This window comes from Eublepharis macularius, chromosome 12 (assembly GCF_028583425.1).
Source record: "Eublepharis macularius isolate TG4126 chromosome 12, MPM_Emac_v1.0, whole genome shotgun sequence".
In the NCBI taxonomy this organism is placed as follows: Eukaryota; Metazoa; Chordata; class Lepidosauria; order Squamata; family Eublepharidae; genus Eublepharis; species Eublepharis macularius.
Window position 1 is genome coordinate 20163140 of NC_072801.1, and position 22902 is coordinate 20186041.

The 22902-nt window shown below is 42.8% G+C and overlaps 1 protein-coding gene across 1 annotated transcript; it reads left to right on the plus strand.

The window, feature by feature from the left end:
* Positions 1 to 742: 742 nt before the first annotated feature.
* Positions 743 to 22892, plus strand: LOC129338625 (acyl-coenzyme A synthetase ACSM3, mitochondrial-like). The gene is made up of 14 exons (XM_054993005.1): positions 743 to 825; positions 6817 to 7090; positions 7816 to 8026; positions 8440 to 8647; positions 9476 to 9619; positions 10650 to 10806; positions 11301 to 11380; positions 11714 to 11837; positions 12536 to 12616; positions 12793 to 12894; positions 17322 to 17449; positions 17557 to 17656; positions 19476 to 19595; positions 20603 to 22892. The coding sequence occupies exons 2-14, from the start codon at positions 6872 to 6874 to the stop codon at positions 20687 to 20689; spliced, it is 1761 nt and encodes a 586-aa protein (XP_054848980.1). The 5' UTR covers positions 743 to 825; positions 6817 to 6871; the 3' UTR covers positions 20690 to 22892.
* Positions 22893 to 22902: the final 10 nt, after the last annotated feature.

A 22902-nucleotide genomic window follows, 5' to 3' on the forward strand; every position in this document is an offset into this window, starting at 1 on the left:
CCTATCTCTATGACAACACTAACAGCCACTTTTCGCCCGACCTGCGGCTTCTTAGTGTTTTCCGCAGGGTCCTAAACCCGGATCATACTACCCAGGTACTCCTCAGGGTCCTAAACTGCGTGTATTTCTGGCTCGGTTCCCAAAAGCAGTATAAAGGGTGCCAAACGAACCAACTAACGCGTTTAAGCGACCCAGGATTCCAGGAAACAAAACCAGCTATAGGCCAATTTGGAGCGCAGCTGCACAGACTGAGCATTCTGATACAAAGCTGGATTATTCTCGAGTGTAAGCGCCTTGTGGGCAGGGACTTGCTTCTTCCCCCCACCCATGGAATCCATGCACGCTTATGACACTGTATTATCATTTATTGCTTCTTTTTTCCTCCCAGTTTGGTTGCAGAGACAAGTTTATAAAGCAGTATATTATGATTGCATATTATTACATACTATACATGCTTTAAGATTAGTGTATGTATATATTGCTAATAACAAGGGTAAAAAGCACCCCCTTGACAAAGCCGGTTATGGAATTCCAGTCCCAAATGCAATTGGATCCTATAAGGATAAATTACAAGTCTAGATCCAGATCTTTTTGTCCTTTTCAAGTTTTTCATTTTCTCACCAGCAGCTGCAAGAGGGGTGGTGATTATCTGCTAATTTTCTAGAGTCTCCCTTCCCAGGCAGGCCAACGAGGCGGAGTGGGCGTGACTTGGCCAGGAGCCCTCGCCCTTCCTCACTGTGCAATTCGGGTCTCCTGGGAGAGTCGGAGGCAAAGTGTGGGGGAACCACACAGAGTCTGCAGAGCTTAGGACTTGGAACCCTTCACGTGAGTCTTTCCTTTGAGTAAATGTTTGGTTATCGTTGTGCGCTTGAGGCAAGGCATCAGAATAAGGAGGCAGCAGAGTTGCAAACAGAGGGACAGTTTAATAAGTCTGTTCTTTTCTCTGTGTGGAGCGGTAGTAACACAACAACTGCCCTGTTTCTGTTTTTTGGACTAACTGTACAAGGATAATCAGGACAGTCTGTTTAAAGCTTTATAGGTCAAAACCAGAATCTTGATTTGGGCTTGAAAACTGGTAACCAACACAGACATTTATTTCAGATAGCAAACTCAAACATATACACAAAACACGTAATTACATATTATGATAATCCAAATGATATCTCTACATTCATCCACAACTTCAAGCATCAATAATCATCTGGATCATATATGAATCTAAAGACAACGTATGTATTCTATAGGAGAGAAATGTAATAAATAAACTTCTATATTAAATCAAACTGTCATTAATTAAATCATATACCTATATAGAACCTCCCCATGTATATTCCAAATTTCCTACTTCTATTTAAACATCTTTTCATTTATCATCATATTTAATAATAGTTGTTCTTAACTATTCTTAGTTTTCAGCTACATAATAAAAAATATTTTCCATTTTTCTTGGAATTCTCGGATTGGCCTATTGTGTATATAAGATGTTAATTTTGCCATTGACGCATATTCATATAGCTTATTCTTCCATTCTGTCAGATCTGTACATCAATCAGATGCAACGGTCACCATATATTTAAATAATTTGTGACGTATTTTTGTAATATTACTTGGTACAATATTTGATCACATATTTGGGGGTTCATCACAAACTTACCAACACATAAATTTTCAAAGTGAGTGTGCCTAATCAAAAGGCAGGTATGATTCTGTACAAGGGGAATTGTCTCCAGCCGGTGCAGAGTTCATTACAGTAATTTAACATTCCAAAGATTTTGTACAGGGAAGATCAATGCCACATTAAAATTAACTTCTTTCCTAGATGGTGCGGTAAACATTTGTCTCTACAAAAGTGGCAAGCTAGCCTTCCTATCTCTGGTTAGATCTGCTTGCAACAAACAAATGAGAGTTACGGCAATCGGCTAGAAAAACCGGAATCGCCACCGTAACTGACTAACAAGTTTAAGGCTGTATATACAAGAATTAATGCAATATCATATAACATACAAAACCCATTCAGTTATATTAATTCAGCTTTGCATCCAATTCCAGAGTCACAATTCAGCATGAACAATATAAATATTTGAGCATAATAAATACTCTTAATGGAGATAAAAACACTATAAATAAGCACTATCCATTGGCATGAAGTATAAATGACAGGTAAGCCCAAGAGTCCAGTAAAGTGATAAAAGTGCAACTTTTTTTCTTTTCTTGCTTTTAAGGGAGGAGAAGACATTTTTCAATCCAAAGGCATTCATACATACAACAGGGTGTCCAAAGACTCTTACCCTTAGTGTAGGGTAAGAGGGGAGAGCAAAATTGGACTGCTATCCTAGGGGATCAATCTGAATTGGACCCCCATCATACTCTATGGAAACTGCATTCTGCCTTTGGATTGGAGACGCTTCATTGGAGTCTCTTTGGAATTGGCATGTTCTTGAAAAAGAATTTTTTGGGGAGCCAGGGGATGAATTAAACTAGCTCCTTGTGAAATGGAGCGGTGGAAAACATCTTCTCCCTTAAAAGCAAGAAAAGAAAAAAAGTTGCACTTTAATCACTTTATGGGACTCTCGGATTTACTTATCATTTGTACTTCATGCCAATGGATGGTGCTTATTTATAGCGCTTTGGATCTCCAATAAGAGTATTTATTATGCTCAAATATTTATATTGTTCATGCTGAATTGTGACTCTGGAATTGGATACAAAGCTGAATTAATATAATTGAATGGTTTTTGTATGTTATAAGCTGTTGCATTAATTCTTGTACATACAGCCTTAAACTTAACTAGTTAGTTATGGTGGGGATTCTGGTTTTTCTAGATCTGTTTGAAAGAAAGCACCCCCAGCCTACCTTAGCAAATAGTAATCTGGAGGACTGGCATGTAAGTAGATTCACTGGGCCAGGAAGAAAATAGAATCAGAATAATTGATCTGCTGAGCCACAGTTGTGGCCTCAGTAACTGACAAAAAGTTTGGAGTGTTTTGCACAGTCCGTGACATATAACCTGGTTTACCCCCTCATGGTTACTGGACAACGCTGCGTTAAGAGAATGAGCCAAGAGAACTTTGACTGGATTGTTTATAAATGACTGTTCATATATACAACAGGGTGATCAAAGACTTCCGTATCCCACTTAGTGTGTGATAAGAGGGAGAGCAAAGTTTGACTCGTATCCTAGGGATCAATCCGAATTGGACCCCCATTTCACTCTATACAAACTGCACTCCTTGGACTATGGCCACAGAGTTTCCGAGAAGGAATACTGGCTGCTTCCACACCAAGGACTTCCCACATTTCAGCCACTCGACTGGTGTAGTTTGCAGGATTTTTTGTTCATGGTTCTACATGACATCGTCATCCACAGCTTGTGCAGAGACCATTAACAGTCCGTTCCATGCACAAAAACGCTTTTAAAAACACTATTTCCTGGGCATGATCCCAGCAGTTTCTTATGCCTGAAGGGGGAAAGTGCAATTGCAGGACTACGCTAGTTAGTCCGTGGCAACAGTTAACAGAAGAGAATCGCTTGCCTTTTAGACAGAAGCAAGGGCATCATTGGAAGTTCTACAAATACAAATATGAGGCTTTTTAAAAGGTTCTTAAAGGTATTGATGTCACTCCTAGCCAGTCTTACTCATATTCATTTTTTAAAAAATGAAAAGAATCACCTACAACTCAGCCTGCCTTTTAGGGAGGGGAAGGGGATTGTTAGAGGTACCTGCAAATACATGTTTTTGTTTTTTTTAAAGATTTTTTAAGGGCCTGTGTTACCCATGCTCCTCAAAACAAAACAAAAATTAACAGGGTGGGTGGCGAATCCTCAGGGTTACATGAGAACACAGCAAGGGCGGGGGGAGGTGTCCCCGTGCACATCTCCCCACTAGAAATGGAGAGAAAATGGATTACCCTGGACTGTCTAGAATCTCTGTTGCAAGAAATCATCAGAAACCAGAGTGTCACTGAATAGTATGCTGGTATGGAAGTAGACACTGTTTGCATCTGCTTAGGGCCAAAATAATGCAACACGGGGGGGGTCCATTGTGTCAGTTAGAGGAAGCTCTGGGGAGGGGGCTGCAATGGATTGGAGCCCTAATGGGGGGGGGACATGAATCTTGTTTTTTTCCTTAACACTGCATAAAGCTTTGGGGGGATGGGGTATTTTATGATAAAGGAAAAGATGTAAGGCAGGAATCCTGATCTGTATTGCCCTCAGCATTGTTTTTGGAGCTGAATTACACATTCAAGGATATCTGATCACATTCCCCAACATCACATGTGATTTCAGCTGCTGTATTTCACCACTGGTACCCCTAGAGCAGGGGTCCCCAACCTTTTTGAGCCTGCAGACACATTTGGAATCTGATAGTGTGGTGGGCGCAGCCTAGGGTTGCCAGCCTCCAGGTAGTGGCTGGAGATCTCCCGGAATTACAACTGGTCTCCAGGCCTCAGAGATCAGTTCACCTGGAGAAAATGGCTACTTTGCGGGGTGGACTCTATGGAATTATGCCATGCCAAGGCCCTTTCCCTCCCCAAACCTCATTTTCTCAAGGTTTCTTCAGCTTTCACCCCCCCACATCTCCAGGAATTTTCCAACTTGGAGCTGTCAACCCTAGCGCAGCCACAAAACGGCTACTACAGCTTATCTTCAGTCACACAGTGAAGATCTTTGTGCTGTGGAAGCAGCTTCTGCCAAAGCAATGTTTTTTTTTACAAATCTGCACAGCCAATCAAATCTCCATTGACAATCAGAAGCTTGCAAAAGCCACACCTAGAGTGTCTGTTACAAAAATGGGGTTGAGGTAATCAATACTTTTGGGAGGCATTGAACAAAACCTAGGTGATACCTTTCATTAAAGCCAAGTCCCACTGCCCTAAATAGTGTGTAAACTTCAGAGTTCACTAGAACTTTTGGAGGACCGATAGAAGAAGGTGTTATATGCCCTGACCCTAAACTTGAGGTCTCCTGTCTGCATCCAGTGTAGAATGCCAAGCGGGGCTGAATGGGTAAAGCAGTGCTGGGTGAGGCTGGTATTGCATCGCACTTTAGGCCTTCTAGAAGAAAGAAGGAAGAATGGAAGCCTCCAACTGAAACTATAAAAAACTCTTGAACTCTCTGTTGTTGTTGCTGTTATTTTGATTTATAAACCGCCCATCCTCAGGGGCTCTGAGCGGTGAACAACAGTTAAAATAAATAATAACAAGAAAACAATAATTCTAAAATCAACATACAATAAGCAATAATAAAATAAATTAACCAAGAACATTAAAGTGCAATGGTGGGGAGAACCCCTCCACCCCCAAAGGTGGGAGGCTGACATGGCACCGCCCCTTTCAACCACCAAATGGCTTGCGGAACAGCTCTGTCTTACAGGCCCGGCAGAACAATAATATGTTCCACTGGGCCCGGGTCTCCATTGATAAGAGCGTTCCACCAGGCTGGGGCCAGGACTGAAAAGGCCCTGGTTGAAGTGAGGTGGGCTTCCTTAGAGCCAGGGATCACCAGTAAACATTTATCCGCTGATTGAAGCAGTCTCTAGGGAACATACAGGGAGAGGCAGTCCCAAAGATATGCCGGTCCCAACCCACTCAGGGTTTTAAAGGGCTAGTGGAACATATGGGTTCCCTAAAAGGTTGAGAGCAGAGGGAAAATGTGGTAGTCCTAGTATTAATAATGCTAGAGATTAATTTTATGGAAAGCCCTGAAGAGTCAATGGAAGCTACACTGAATAATATTACCTAGTTTCTTACTCCTAATTTACCAGTTAAAATAAAACATTGCAGGCTAGGTCCATTTGGCAGTTTTACCACAGATGTGACTTGGGAATGTTATCATGGCACCGCTGAGGGCATTGTAAGGAAAACAGTTCCTGTCTGATAAACGACCCAGCCAAAGTGTTTAGCTTTTGGAGGACAGTTTATACATCAGGCTCCCTTTTGTCCTTCATAGGGGGAGAGAAAATATTTTTTGTGCTTTCAGAGATGAGTTTGCGGGTTACTATTGTTTGTGGGTTTGCTTATTCCTATACTTTGATTTTGAGTGTCTTTCTTTGGTAACCAGAAGCCATACTGTAGTTAAGACTCACTCCAGGGGAAGAAAAGGACATTTTGAGGTGCTGTTGAACCACCTCCTTTTCTAGTCTCTCAGTAGAGTAGCTTCACTGGAGTAAGTAAATTGAATAATTTGGCTTTTGGCTTTGGCAATTAGTGTGGAAATTACTGTCTCAAACTCTGCCCCCCCACTGCCTTAACAGAACCAGAATGGGTGTGTCTTGTTATCATCAGGGACAGCTGGAGTATGCCTGACCAGCCCTCTTTGAGCCTGGTTTATATCTTGGGAAAAAATCAAGAATGTTGCTATGAAGGAGCTTTATAGTTCACTTCTGAATGAATATTGCAACCTTTCCAGCAATGGCTTGGTTAAAAAACATAGTTTTCAAACTACCTTTGTACTTAATTACTATATTAGAGAGTGAGTTCTAAATGATGTATTTTTAAAGCCTCCAATAGAGGTTGAGATAGAGGGATTTTCCGAGGCTAAATTGAGATTTGAACTCAGGTCCAAGACTGAAACTGTCCACGGGACTGCCCAGACTCTGCTTCTGTATCTTGGATATCCTTAAATGCTAGATGTCTGGAATAATGGGCACAGATGGGAGTATTGGGCCAGGGTCGTGCAGGCAGGAGAACAAAGTGGTAGAATCTTGAGATGAATGGGAAGACTTTTTTTTAAAAAGATACTGAAATTCTTACCATCTGGAGGAAGCCAATAGCTTCTTTACTAACAACACAGCTGTTTCCTTTATGTGTTTCAGGTAGGTGATCTGTGAAAAACATCCTGAACCTAAGACACAGCGGAAGTGCCCCACTATGTCCTGTGTTGTTATGCCAATATTATGGAAGGCACAGACTGTTAAGGGGTTGTGGATTCGTAGCCAAGCTCCGGTTAGACTCTTCAGCAAATGTCGCCCAGTGCTGGCGGCTCAGAATTTTTCAGACTATGAATCCTTACGAGAATATAAGCCAGAAGTGCCAGAGTACTTCAACTTCGCAAAAGATGTGCTGGACAAGTGGGCGGAGGTGGAAAAGGTATCGTTTTGGCAGCTTGATTCACGTTTTTTAGAACATGACACACATGGATACTGTGTGTGGTGAGCAGGTGTTTGAATTTCATATTGTCACTATATTGACTGTAGGGAAAAGGATAGAATATTTTAAACTACAAGCGACATTTTAGACTTGGCCAGAAGCAACACCCAAGTATCTGTGGTCTTTGTAGGGTATGGATGATCTGAACACTTCCACAAGCAATACTTTGGATTCTGTTCACTTGCAATGTAAGACCATAAGGACAGCCCACACAGTAAAGACCAAAGGTCCTTGGTTCTAGCAGGGGAGCTGTGCTGTCAGTGTTCTATCTGCCTCTCTCTCCCCGCCTCCCTCTGGACTTCACTGGAACTTGAATTGTTGCAAGAGCTATTTGAATTTACTGGTTGGAAAGCTTAGATGTCAGTTGCATGGCTGCAACTCTCCCCTCCCCCTGCAAAACTATCTAACCTGATTGTTAGGTACTGTGGGGGAAATGTCATTTCATGTTAATTCCCATTTTTTTTAATGATACCTAATGTAATAAATGAGTTTTTTCCGGTTCCCCCACCTTTGTTTTAGGGGGTGGTTAGGAAATGAAAGCATATCCCTACCATTTAGTCCGGAATGCCACTACTTTAATACAAAAAGTCAGTGTGTTGCAGCACCTACAGGTACCTTCAAGATTCAAGTGTGAGGATTTACGTGATACTCTGTTGTCCCATCAGGAGGGAAGAGGCCCTTCCAATCCAGCTCTTTGGTGGGTCGGCGACCAAGGAGATGAAGTGAAATGGAGTTTTGAGGAGCTGGCGTCACTATCCAGGAAAGCTGCCAATGTGCTTTCTGACCAATGTGGCCTGCAGCCGGGAGACCGAGTTATAGTGATCCTGTCACGGATACCCGAATGGTGGCTCTTGAATGTGGCTTGTATGCGAACAGGTTAGCATTTGTTCGTTGAGCCAAGTTTCACATGGAAAGGAAGGTCATATGGACACAAAACCGCTTTCTACTGAGTCAGACTGCTGTCTGTCAAGATAATCGACTCTGGCAGCAGCTTTCCAGGGTTTCAGGTGGAGGTCTTTCCCATCACCTACTACCTGATCCTTTTAAGTGGAGGCACCAGGGATTGGGCCTGGGACCTTCTGCCTGCAATGCAGACGCTCTGCCACTGAGCCAGGTCCACTCCTCCCACGTATCCTGCGTGCAAGATAAAGGGAGGAACGATGATCGCTCTGAATGTGAATAGGGGAGAAAGGTACAGTCTGCTTACGACTGCCCTGTAAATTCCGTGGCTTATTCCCTCCAGAACACAAGGAACACGTTCTCTTCCCAATCTGATCTCTCTCCATTAGGAATTGTTCTTATCCCCGGGACGAATCAGCTGACAGCAAAAGACATTCTGCACAGACTGCAGGCATCCCAAGCCAAGTGTATCGTTACCGATCAAAATTTGGCCCCAGCCGTTGACAGCATGGCTTCCAAGTGCCAGTCTCTCAAGTCCAAGCTAATCGTGTCAAGGGACCACAGGGATGGCTGGCTCAATTTCAGTGACTTGTTGAAGTACGTACCGGCTTTTTATCCTAGCTCCATGGGATGTTTCTCTTAGGAGATGGCACCGAACAGAGGGCCAAGTCACTTGCTGTCTGTGGACGGGCAACCACAGCGCACTTCCTCTTCTTGCTTCTGCCCAGCCAAAAAAGTGGCTCCCTAACGTTACCTACTTTTGAGACAACCGTGGTTTGATTCAGGAGGTTACATTTATTTCATGGTTTCTCAGAACTCAGGACAAAACTGTAGCTGTCCTCCCGACCCGGCCCCGGAACATAGTAACAAAATTTGATAGAAAATTTTGCTGTTAAAATGTATGCCTTTTTTTCATCCATTGCTTGTAAATGGCATATGATGGGAAAGAAGTGAACAAAACAGGACCTTTGCCAAGGAAGATATGCAGGATAGAAAAAGACTATACCCCAAAAGTAAAAGGAAGGGGAAAACACATATTTGTGCATCCAAGAGTTCCCCTCTTTCACTGATAGCCACAAACTTTACTGCGGTCCCTGGGTACAGGCCAGGCTGTGACAGGTTCCAGGTGGAGCATAATTACTGCAACAATGAAAAGTTTGGACATAAACTTCCCATCCTGCTTCCAAGGAGTACCAGGGCAGCGTTCATACTTCTCCCATCCTCCATTTTAGCCTCAAAACAACCCTGCAGGATAGGTTATACTAAAAGAGAATGACTGGGCTAATGCCAAGATGACACGGAGAGTTCTTAGTTCAACATTCCAACGGCTATGTTGGCTCTCACATGCACTCTAGAAAACAATCAATTATCAATAATTACTACTGTTTTATAAATGCACATTCTTTTATCTCGTATGTCCTACAGCCTTGCCCATACCAACCACAACTGTGTGGCCACCAAGAGCCACGACCCAATGGCAATCTATTTCACCAGTGGCACAACGGGCGCTCCCAAAATGGCCGAACATTCCCATTGCAGCCATGGAATTGGATTGGCTTTCAATGGAAGGTATGCAAGGCTTGATGTGTGTAATTGTTTCCAGCTTCTCATATCCTGAGACCCTGAAAAGACATGCAAGTCAAAGCGGACAATAGTGAGCTAGATAGAGCAATAGTCTGACACAGTCTAAGGCAGCTTCCTATGTAGGGGTACCATGACACAGTGGCAGACCACCATGCTTTGAATGCAGATGGCCCCAGGTTGGATCCCTGCCATCAAAGTATCTCAGGTATCAGCTTTTAGGAAAGGCTTTTCTCTATGAGAGGCCCAGAAAAGTTACCACAAATCAGAGTACACAAGAGTCAACTGTGTGGACCCATTGTCTGACTCGGCACACACATGTAGCATCAACAGTGCAGGACACTGCCTTTGCGCTACTGTGTTTGCAGCATGCATCCCCAAGCACCACCTACCCCACCCACATTGCATCACCTTCTTTTTCCTGCTGCGTGCATGGTCAGCTCTGCCCAGCAGGCCAATCAAGTAGAGAGCAATGGCTTTCCTAAATCAAATAGGACACCAAGCCATCTCCAGTTAAAAGGATCAGTCAGTAGGTGATATGAAAGACCTCTGCCTGGGACCCTGGACAGCCACTGCCAGTCTGAGTAGACTAGACTGTCTTTGATGGACCCTGGGCCTGATTCAGTAGAAGGCAGTTGCATGCGTGTGTGGTTCGTTCCTCTAAAGATAGCTGTAAAGCCTCTAGGCTCACCCCCACATTCTGCTTCCAAACCTTGCCCCAAATCTCAAAGCTGCTTCTTATTGGTGGTAGTTAATAGGTTTAGACATGAGCATCTCCTAAGGAACTACATGCCCCTTATATTTTTTAAAAAATTCTTGAGCCACAATGTAACAGAAAGTTTTCTGAAATACTACCAATTTCAGCAGTTACCTTCCTCTTACAACTTGGTACAAAAATCTTTTGCTGTGGTTGATATTTTGCAAGTCAGTGACTTGAGTTTTGGAGTCTTGCTAAATATGATAATTACCATCACTTTTGCACTAACAACATCAACAAAAGGTCCATTCTGTTTCCTAGGTATTGGCTTGATCTGACCCCCACAGACATGATTTGGAACACTTCTGACACAGGTTGGGGCAAATCTGCCTGGAGCAGCATTTTTGCACCATGGAGCCAGGGAGCAGGCGTCTTTGTCCACGGCATGCCCCGTTTTGAGCCAAAGCCTGTCCTCGAAGTATGTGACAAGCCCATTAACATTTCCCCAAGAACAGCGCTTGCCTTGAACACTGGAGTCAATGAGAGTCCACCTGGGGGAGCAATCAGAACATCAGACAAGGGCCAAGGCACCAATCCGCACTGGGCCACAAAATCACTGGGTGATCTTGGGCCAGTTGCATCCTTTCAACCTCACAGGCTGTTGTGACAATAAAACGGGGGAGAATTTTGTAGGCCTGTCTGGACGCTTTAGAGGAAGGACAGGAGTAAAATGTGCTACACTGATGAGGGTGAATCTTTACAATCAAGCCTGCATGTTAAGAATGTTGATTGAATTGATCTCTAGTACATCTTTCTTGTGCTGAAGGTGTCCGGCAATGGCTTTCCCTTGCATGCATACGCTCACTTACTCTCTCGTTTACTGAGTATGATAGACCGTGTGTATCTGGGGCTGTGTGTAACATAAAGCCTGATTTTGTTTTGTTAAATTTTCCACCTTTTATAACCTTCTAGACTTTGTCCAGGTTTCCCATAACAACTTTCTGTTCTGTGCCGACTGCTTATCGGATGCTTATACACCACAATTTAAACAGGTAAGAAAGCACTTATCTTCTTGTAAAGTTAAGTCAACATGGTTCAACATTTTGGTTTTAGTGGTGGGGAAAATGAGATATCAATGGCATGGCACAGCTTTAAGGAAAGGCATCTCAGTTCCCCTGCATTCCCACACCGAGCCAAAATTGTGAATTTACTGCACACATATATAGAAAACGAGCTGTCTGTTAAGACTTGGGATCCTACCCTGCCATGCATACTTGACATCTCAAAACATAGAATGGTAGGGCTTGCTCTGCTTTTCAAAATTTTAGGCCCCAAACAAAACAAAAACCATTGGCTTGTTAACCCGTGTCCTTTTTCATTTTAAGGTACAGCTTCTACAGTTTGAAGCACTGTGTGAGTGCCGGAGAGCCCATGAACCCTGAAGTCATGGAGGACTGGAAAAGAGAAACAGGCTTGGATATCTACGAAGGCTACGGGCAAACAGAAACAGTAGGTAGAGCGCAGTAAGTTGGAGGCACACATTGCATCTATGAAAAGGTTCACACGACCATAGTTCATTTTCATATTCCAGTGTGCTGTAGTGGTTACAGTGTTGGACTAGAATCTGGGAGAGCCAAGTTTGAATCGCCACTCTGCCATGGAAGCTCACTGAATGATCTTGGGTCAGTCACACACTCTCAGCCTAACCTACCTCACAGGGTTGTAATGATGATATAACAGGAGAGAGGACAATAATGTAAGCAACCTTGGGTGCCTATCGGGGAGAGAGGTAGGGTATAAAACTAAGAAAGTAAATAAATATTCTCTTTTTTCAAAAAGCAGTGGTTTGTTTCCTATAGTGGTCAGAAGCTGTTTCCTACCTCCTTTTTTCCCAGGGAAACTCCTGTGGCCTCTGCAAAGCTGACTTTCCGCCCTCTGAACAAAATGCCACTGCAGGGAATTAGCGAAATAGCTCCTTCTTGCTCTACCAGTCAGAATTTCTGCTGATGTAAGAGGCTCCCTTTGCAGAAAGGGAAGCAAGGTCCCCTTCCTTGTAGCATTTTGTTCAGAAGATTCTTGTAGATATTAGAGGCTTGTACTGGGGGAAGGGAGAGATCATGATAAAGACTCCTGCAAGCACCTTTTCCTGGTTCATAAGACACCCCCCCCTTCACTTATACCCTCCCCTTTTTGTCACTGTAAAACAGGTACTGATCTGTGGAACTTTCAAGGGGATGAAAATCAAGCCTGGCTCTATGGGAAAGCCGACTCCTTTATACGACACTCAGGTATGTCTATAAAACCCTATGAATGGTGGAAGACTGCCATTCTCAAGCTTTTGAAACGAGATCTCATTCTAAGCTTAGTCTTCTTTCCTGGACCCAAAGTACCTCCATGCTACTTTTGCAGCTAAGTGGGAGCCACACCCTACCCTAAAGTATGTGTGTTTTATTTTTGCTTTTAGATAATAGATGAAGACGGCAACATTTTGCCTCCTGGGAAAGAAGGAGATATTGCAATCAGAATAAAACCTACACGCCCGTTTTGCCTCTTCTCTCAATATACGGTAAGACCCATTATAAAACTTCAGTATTACAGCCATTGAGTGACTGGCCAGTCACAATGTGATCTGCTAACAAAACAGAGGTGTATAAAGTGGCAAGGAGAGGTTAGGACCATCCCCAGTGCCCTCTGGCTTTTGATCCTCCCTCACGTCATGAAGCCCATTGGGTGCCCATTGGGTCAATCACTCTCAGCCCAGCCTCTTTCACAAGTCTGTCATGAGGATAACATTGGGAGGGAGGGGAACTTTCTGTGCTATCCTGAAGTCCTGGCAGAATCAAAATGTGATGAGATAGTAACATCTGGACATTCCAACTCTGGAAGCAAGTTTATGTCCAACAACATTTTGTGGCAGTATTTATTTATACCCTGGCCTTTCACTGCAGTGGTGACCCAAAGTGCTTACATTCTCTCCTCATATTATCCTCACAACCATCCTGTAAAGTAGGATTACTGCGAGGGGGTGTTTCAAGGTCATCCGGCAAGCAGCATGGAAATTCAAACCTGGGTCTCCCAGATCCTAGTCCCAACACTCTAGCCACTATACCACAATGACTAGTACCACTGTTGCCTGCTGTACAGTGCAATCTTAGGCATAGTTGCCCCTGTTCTAAGTCTGTTGAAATCAATGGATTTAGAAAGGTGTGACTGCGGGTAGGATAGTACAAGTAGTATGTTTTTAAAAAGCTCATCATCTCTGTAACCATTGTTCAGACTGGGAGAGTGAGGAACACAAGACTTCTTATAGTATTTATATATATAGTCCGCCTTTTTCATTGAGACTCAAGGCGGATTACATAGTGTGAAATTAGTACAATTAGTGGCAAGGACAAGGGCAGGCATTTTCATACAATGTCAAGAACATTTCCATAAACAATGTCATGGGGTAAAAGAATATAAGTTTACAAAGATATAGTATTAGCGACCTCCAGGATGGAGTAGTGAAGGCACGGCAGCTGAGTTATGAGCTCTCTACCATGAGCTTCCTGGTTCCTTGGGACTCGAGAATTTGGGGCCCCAAGTCCCCCCCACAGAGGAGGGGGCAGGCTGGAACAAGGTGGAGGAGCTCAAAGGGACTGGCAACCCCCCGGGAAGCCCCCACACCAGTTTGAAAAGCAAGGACCAAGGGAGTAGCCAACATGTCTACGAAGCTACAAAAGCCGAAAGTCCGACAAGCAAAAATGAACTGAAGTGAAAACAAAGCAGATTCCTGATAAGACAAATAAAGACAACTGGAAGACAGAGCATTGCGACCCTACAAGACTTCCTATCAAGTAAGAAGATTGTTCTATGACTTTATGAGGGCTAACCAGCTTGAATGCAAGGCAGTTGCTCGGGCAAAGGCTGGGAGGAGGGAGGAAGGCACGGAAGATTGATTGCAAAGAAAACTCTCTCAGCAGAGGGCTGGAAAGCAATAAATCCTTTAAAAATATAAATAAAAGCAAAGCTTTCTACCACTTTGACGAGAGTTTGGACATAACACAAGTAACTTTGAAATGGCTTTCCCGGAAGAAGTATTTTCCAACTTGCAAGAAATTGTTAAATTGATGACTGAATTAATAACTAAAGCAGATATGATACTTGGAGTGGAAATGGATAAAAACACTATAAAAGATTATAAGGCAGAAGAAATTTCTAAAGGGGCAGACCTAGCTGAAAGAAAACTAGAACGGAATGAGGAAAAGTCTAGCCCGCAAAATGGAGGAACAGATCAGTACATCTCTGTAAAAAGACAAGGCATAAACAAGAAAGGGGAGGGGCAACGAAGCAAACCCATGAAGAAGAAGCCCAGCATATCGTTTCTGAATGAGGAGAAAAGAATGCAACGTATCTTAAAGAAGAATAAACAGAGAGCTAGCACCATTCTTACTAACCCCTGCCAGAACTGGTTAGAAGATAAGAAGAGTCGTCTTTGGGGGTGCAGATGGGAAAAAGACTTGAAAAAACGAGAATGAAATCCAGATTGTGATCCAATAATTTAGGCTTAACCTTTCATATCTATCTGTCTTTCTAACCTGTTATACTGTTAAGAGATGAGAGGGGGACCGATGGAGCTTTTTGTCTTCTCTTTTTGTTTCGTTTGAAAGGGAGAAAGAAGGAGAAACATAGATTATGATTTAGGCTGCCTCTCTATGCTTAATGATAAGCAATACAGACTTATTGAAAGTTTAGACGATCTGTAACATGTTAGATTTTGTATATTTACTGTTAATGGATTAGTGATAATGTGATAATTGGGTCTTTGGAATTCTTTAATCCTTCCTAGACTTCAGCTATTTTCTTTAGAATATAAGCTCGTGCTTAAGCCAAATACTTATGTTCTTCCCAGCCGCACTATTATGAAAATTCAAATATATAAGTGTAGATGGCTTGGATAAAACAGATGAAAAACCTACCTTCTCTCGAATATAAATTAGTGTTTAAGCCAAACACTTATTTGGTCTTCCCAACCTCACAATTATGAAAATTCCAATTTATAAGTGAAGATGGCTGGGTTAAAATAGAGGAGAGAATGAGGGAAAACTGGTATAAAAATGTTCATTTTTCCTATATTGATATATAATAAGAATCAATTATCTTTCTGCTTATATTCTCTTTTTCTATTTTTATCTCCTACTACTGGAATGATTAAGGGATTAACAATTTTGGTTAAAATGTAAGGGATTGGAAATGTGACTTATGCATAACATATATAAAGGAAAGAATTATTAGAAATGAATTAAGAAATAGAGTAAAGTGGATAAGAAAGCATAGAATGTAAATAATGATTGCAGAGATTAAAAGGGAAGCTTGAAGGTAGAAGGGGCGTTAACTGGGTATGTAATGTCTTGCTGTATTTATGGATTGATGGATGTGTCTTGTCCACGAATCTGCTATTGAAACCTTTTTGTCTTGTTGTAATCCACTATAAAATCCAATAAAAATCATTTATTTTTTTTAAAAGATATAGTATTAGCAAGGCTCCAGTATGAGGTTGAGAAATTGCTGAAACAGAACATAATCAGTTCTAGGACTTACATTGAACAACATAAAGCACTGGTAGGATATGGGAGTACATATTTAAAGCAACAGATAATATGTAAGGCAACATAATGGTGAAATCTATGGTTCCTAACTCATTAGCGAAACATCTGGGATCCCTTTCCTACAATAACCACCCTCTTATCTGAGAAAAAAGGCCTTTTTAAATAATTCAGTTTTGCATTGGCTAGCATTAAATAGCTACACAGTTCTGGAAGTTTTGGCAAGCTCTGGGGCTTCCCAGCCCCTTTAGGCAAGGGACATGTTATACATGCAGGTCTTAATGAAGTCATTCTTAAGTCTTGTTGCTATCAGTGACACAAGCTGCACAGACCATAAGCAGTAGGACCAACTTCAGCTAGAGCGGGGTCTAGTCTAGCTGACCTTTACACATCTTGTTTTCATAGCAGTTGATTCATTCCCACCTCACATAGTGTGAGATTTTTCTCCACAAATGGCATCACCTTCTCTCTTTTATCTCCTTACCAGCTATGCACCCCGAAACAAGACAGCCCTGGTTGTCAGTGAGGTGCTTAGCTGTGTTCAGACTGAACCAATTCTGATTGTAGGTGTGTGTGTGGGGGGGCACATCTCCTGTGTTGCAATGCTCTTCTGTACAAAGCAGTTCCTTGCATTTAAAAAAATCCCAAGTAGTCAGGGAGATGGGTTTTGCCTCCTCCACAATATGCAAGTTTTCTGTGTAGGAATTGCTTTTCTTGGGAAAGCATTTGATCATGTGAGCCTTCTCCTGTGTAATGGAAGATTAAGCTGGTGCTCCCAGATTCATGGACAGTGGACTCTTAATTTTAAAAAATAGTATAAAGAGCCTGCAAATGGTTAGAAAAGATATTCTCTATGGTGTGAGAAAGAAGGTCTAATCCCACTGCTGAAGCAACATCTGCAACAACAGAGGTACACTTTGGAGGGCACAGTGATACTTCATTCACCGCTCTGAGTGTGGCACTAATCTGTCCAGAAGAGCAGTATATAAGCACATGGGGTTTTGTTGTTTATTAGCCTCCTTGCTGAAGACTAAGCAGGTCCAGACTCCAATCAGTACCTTGACTGGAGACCACCTAGGAGCCCTTATGTATGCCACTTTCCTGCCATTCCATTCCATTGTGGAATGCAAGGAATGAAATATTTTTTTCCTAATTAATTCCATGTGCAAACTCATGCCGATTTAACTAGTCAAATACTAACAACTGGCATTTCTTTAACTGGGTTACAGTCCTTACACTCACTTTCTTACAGCATCCATAACTCTGTTTTGAACTCTTGTTTTGACAAGCTGGTTAATGCCAAACTCATACTTCTAAAATATGCTAACTTCTGAATGAGATCTGTACCCACCCTCTTTCCATTGCAAAGTCTAATTCTGGCACACTGATGTATTGGACACACCCCTAGGACAATCCTGAGAAGACAGCTTCAACCATACGAGGCAATTACTATGTCACCGGAGACAGAGGGATCCGAGATGAAGAGGGCTACTTCTGGTTTGTAGGAAGAGCTGATGACGTCATTAATTCCGCTGGGTAATATCGTTCAAGTGTTTGGTCTGTTCAGGGCTATGGCTTCTATGTGGCATATTCCATAATACAAGTAGCAAGGTAACTCAGACAATCTGTTGTTCCTTCCCAAGGTATCGAATTGGGCCATTTGAAGTGGAAAGCGCCTTGATAGAACATCCCGCTGTTGTAGAATCCGCTGTTGTCAGCAGCCCAGATTCTCTCAGAGGAGAGGTAAAGCGTTTATAGCACAGTGCATTTAAAAGTAGAGACTTGTAGCCAAAGAGTTGGTTGGGTGTTGTAGATGCCTGGAGATCGGATTCCCTCTGCGATATCAGGCTGGTAACATGGTGATGGAGGTCCTCCTATCTGGGCATTGACCAGACCTTACTCTATGCCTTCCAACCACAGCCCTACTTAGATGCAGTTTCCCTTATAGCCCCAACTAGCCGTCTCTTCCCTCACACCAGCTGCATTAGTTGTCAACATTCCATGACTACAGGCTGGAGCCGATGTTTTATTTGCCACAGGAACGGCACTGGAAAAGGTCTCCCTATAATGGCACGCTGGCCTTTATATTAAATTTCTATGTCCCGGCACCACAAACTTGGCCACCATCAGTATAAAGAGCTATCACATGGTGCAATCAACCAGCTATGCAGTTTTATACATTACAGTCGGTATAGGGCTCACTCAAGAACGGGAGGCCTCTCTTGGCAACATCCTTCAGAGAATGCAATGTGCGCTCTTTTGACTTTTAGTTCTTTGAAGGGAGAATTGCCTATGAACGTTGCCTCCCAGGCCAGCAGCTCACACAACAGATTGGAGCTGGAACTCCTGGCAGGAAACGAAAGAAGACACAGCAGTCTGCCTTCTTCAGAATTCTTTGGCTTTGGGAAGGCGAGGCAGACTGACAAGGAAAACCAAAACACTGAGAACCCCCCCCCCCACTCCAATGTTTCTGCATTGTTCTCTTTTATTATAAAGTGCATGCAGCCCCCAAGCAGTGCGTATCATAGATGGCCTACCCCAATCTCACCTTTTTATTCTGTGACATATATGATTGATCTCCCCCCACAGCCACTTAAAATTTGCAAGTCTAGGCCTGACTTCGTTTAGTCTTCATGATGTGCCTAAGCGTAATAAAAAGATGTGTACATGAACCTTACTGGATCAGACCAGTGGTCCATTTATTCCAGCATCCCATCTCCTCTGCTTGAAGCCAGCTGGGTAACCTTGGGTCAGTCACAGCTCTTTCAGAGCTCTCTCAGCCCTACCCACCTCACAGGGTGATTGTTGTGAGGATAGTAACAACACACTTTGTAAACGCTGAGTGGGTGTTAAGTCATCCTGAAGGGCAGAATATAAATCGAATGTTATTATTATTATTACTCTGGCCAATAACAGGGCATGGAGTCCGAGGCCTTCCCTGATGTTGCTTCCTGGCACTGGTATTCACCGGTTTACTGTCTCTAGATGTAGGGAGGCTATGGCTCAGAGGAAGAACATCTGCTTAGCATGCAGAAGGTCCCAGGTTCAATTCCTGGCATCTCCAACTAAAAGGATCATGTAGGAGGTGATATGAAGGAGCTCTGCCTGAGACCTTGAAGAGCCACTGCTAGTCTGAATATAAAGTACTAACCCTGATGGCCCAATGGTCTAAGGCAGCTTCATGTGAATGTAGAGGTTCTCGTTAGTCACCATGGCCAGTAGCCACTGATAGACTTATCCTTCATTAATTTGTCTAATCCCCTTTTAAACCTGTCTATGCCTGTAGCCATCACTACATCTTCTGGCAGCAAATACATTTTAATCACTTGTATTACGGTAAAGAAGATTTCCTTTTGTTCCTGTAGCTGTCACTGTCCATCTCTTCAACTGCCTCTAGCTACAGAGTTTGTATAAAGTGTGGAAGTTGCTGCTACAGGAGATCCATAAAGCTCCTGGCAACCTTGTGACTGGACTCAATGCAAGGGAAGATCATACATCTGTCAGGCAACTTTTGTTAATCTCCACTATCTTAAGGCTGATCATCAACATTCTGTTTTTTAAGGTTGTGAAAGCCTTTGTTGTTTTGGCTCCTGATTATGACTCACATGATCCTGAAGTGCTAACCAAGCAGCTGCAGGACCATGTCAAAAAGGCCACTGCCCCATACAAGTATCCAAGAAAGGTAAGTTGGAACCTGTTTGCTTCCTGCCCATTTAGTTATTATTAAGTGCAGAGAATCTTACGGAGTTTCTGGGTGCTCACATACTAAGGACAGGCAGCAATAATTTCAGCAAAAACTGTTTGGATGTAAATGGTTTTATGGCTGCATCCAGGGGTCATTTCGTAGAAAAAGAGCTGGAGGAACTCATTAGCATAACTCATTAGCATATGCCACACCCCTTGACATCACCGGAAGTGTGTTGTTAGCATAACTGATTTACATATTACACACCCCCTGACATCACCTATCCTGGCTGTTTTGGACCCAATCCTGGCCATTCAGGGCCGAAATTGGGCCCAAAATGGCGAAAGGGGGCTGAAAATGGACCAAAAGGGATCCCAAATGGTCAGGATCGGGCCGCTGCTGAGTGGGAGAGTGATCCACCACCCATCAGAGGCCCGATCCAGGCCATTTCGGCCCCAATCCAGGCTGAAATGGTCCCAAAATGGCTGAGAGTCACGTGGGCGGGGCCACCTGGCATGTGACCTCTTTGGGGAACTGCCAGAACGGCATTCCTGTGCGTTCCCCCTTAGAAATGAGCCCTGGCTGCATCCTAATAAAAAGTTTCCTTGCTGGGTCAAAGTAAGGTCCCATCTAGTCGAAGAGTAGACCCACCAACTATCTCTGGAAGACATCTAAAAATCTAGTCTCCACACCTTACAATCATCAACTGAGTTGTGTGAATCATTGACTGTGTTCCATGTGAGTCAATTTTCATTATGTACCTCAAGGAAATACACAGCATATAGAAGCGTAGATGAGCTTCTTGAATTTGACTCTAAAATAACAACCTTCCTTCCTACACTACTAGGATGATCATATACATCTGATAAACACTGTTGCAAAATGACAAAATACGAACATGGAATCCCCTTTGGATTCACATCTGTTCGGTGTATTAGCTGTGCTTCTATCACGCTTGGCCTCCTATTCCTGTGCTGGTTGTAATTTCCACTCTTGCCCAACAGGTGGAGTTTGTGTCCCATTTGCCAAAGACCATCAGCGGGAAGATCAAAAGGAACGAATTGCGCAAGAAGGAGTGGGGGGAAGCTTAGACTCTTTTGTTTACTTCCAAGAGTTTGTGCCGAGAACAGAAAGTTTTATATCGTTTCCTCGTGTGTTGGCACCTGATGCAAGACTCGCAAATCCACTCCCTCAGAAAGAGAGCTTGAGGGATTATAAGAAAGTCAGACTTTGGGTGAGGATGAGCGGTTGAGCCGCCTCCCCCACTTCACAAGAAATTCTAAGGACATCCTACCAGAGGTTAACCAAAGTCAAGTTTAAACTCCTACTTCCAGCTGTTGACTTGCATAAGAACATCATGTATCCTCTCAAAAACTGCAAACAGATTTGCTTCCGAAGCTTAACCATGCTGTGAATTTGCCACGGGTTTTTGTTCCGTAGCTGATACTTCAGTATGCATCCCAGTTTCCACATTGCCAGTTCTTATCCCCACAAGTCTCTTTGCCCATCTGAGCCCTGTTTCACATAAGGAGGCGTCCAGCATAAAAATCCAACTGCAGCCCAGTTTTGGCTGCATTTATAAGCATGCAGATATGTTGACTAGAAAGATGACACCCCTCCCACCCAACAGTCACACAATACTTGCACAGCATTACTATTACTGCTTTTTCTAGCTGGGTCTAGCAGATAACTAACACCAAAGCCACAAAAATAAGAGGGGCTATATTGAGCAGATGGGGGCATATTTTGTCAAAAATTAAAGCCACTTTGGTTTCAGTGTGAGAATTCAATGCACAACTTCCCCACTGAAATCAATAGATTTTGAATGTGTATCATATTGTCGGAAATGTAGCCTTCCGATCATTCAGAAGTTTGAATGCTTGCATTCTCTCCCCCCACCATGACCTATCTCCATATAATTACATCTCTGAAATTACAGCTTACAACAGATAGGCATAGTCACCCTCTTTAATATTCCAGGTACCACGTAAGTTAAGAGCTACTGAAACTGTGAAGGAAATGAAAACATTAATAGAAAAGTTATTTTTATTCACCCGTGAGCCTTAATACATGCAGATTATATAAAACGATTTAACTATGAAGTTCCAGTTTAAAGATTTCAGGAAGGAATCTACGTTGCTTTTTAGTTTGAAAAACACTTGGGAGACGTAAAACCAGATGCCACTCTTCGTGCCTTAGTTCTGACAATATTGTCAAACCCTTTGACAGTGTTGGATATACGCCACTGAGCACAGAAGAAAGTTCCGTCACACTATTTCATAAGCTAAACAACTGTCACCTAAGTCACCACTGAAGCCAGTTTCCCTAGGCATTCCCAAAGCAAGTCACCAAATGCTGCGAGCATTCGTTCCTTTTAAAAGGCCCATGCTCCCCCTCCCCAGCTGTTGAAAACTCTTGGAATTTGCATGTTAATTTAGAATAGGGTTGACAATGAAGAAACTGAAATAGTTAAAGATTTTCTATTCCTTGGTTCAATTATCAACCAAAAGCGAGACTTCAACCAAGGAATCAGAAGGTGATTGAGACTTGGAAGAGCAGCCATGAAGAAACTAAAAAAGATCCTTAAGCATGGGGAAGTGTCACTGGAGACCAAGATAATCCATACTATGGTATTCCTCATGACTATGTATGAATGCCAAAGTTAGACAATGAAGAAAGCTGACAGGAAAAAAAACCCTGATGGATTTGCTTTGTGGTGCTGGAGGAGTTTAATGGACATCATGGACAGCCAAAAAGACAAATAAGTGGGTTCTAGATCAAATCAAGCCAGAATTCTCCCTAGAAGCTAAAAGAACTATACTGAGACTATTGTACTCTGGTCACATCATGAGAAGACACTGATCCACTGAAAAAGACAATAATGCTAGGAAAAATGGAAGGAAAAAAAAGAAGATCCAACATGAAATGGATTGACCCAGTAAAGGGAGCAATGGCCTTCAATGTGCAAGAGAACATTCTGGAGGACAGTCATTCAAAGGGTCGCTATAAGTTGGAAGTGACTTGACAGTACATGACACACAGACAGATCCTCAAGTTTAACAGCCAGGGCAACCTCTGTTCTAAGCCGCGCAACAGTCCTGAATGGTGTCGTGATGAACTCAATTCAACCAAGTAGTGGTTACTAAGAGAACGTTCCATTGATCAAAAGGTTATTAGCTTTCCTTTGGAATTCGCCACTTGGTTGAAGAAAAAGCCAACTAAAGGTCATTTTGTAAAGCACCGTGTTTTTATTTCATTCCATTAATAAAGGACTAAAAAAGTTTAAAACCATGATAGATGCTTT

Bases quoted from the DNA above. Each gene is read 5' to 3' on its own strand.
- LOC129338625 (XM_054993005.1), top strand. From the start codon at position 6,872: ATGTCCTGTGTTGTTATGCCAATATTATGGAAGGCACAGACTGTTAAG. The intron at 17,450-17,556 runs GTAATATCGTTC...TTCCTTCCCAAG, and splicing joins GACGTCATTAATTCCGCTGG to GTATCGAATTGGGCCATTTG. The intron at 17,657-19,475 runs GTAAAGCGTTTA...CTGTTTTTTAAG, and splicing joins CAGATTCTCTCAGAGGAGAG to GTTGTGAAAGCCTTTGTTGT.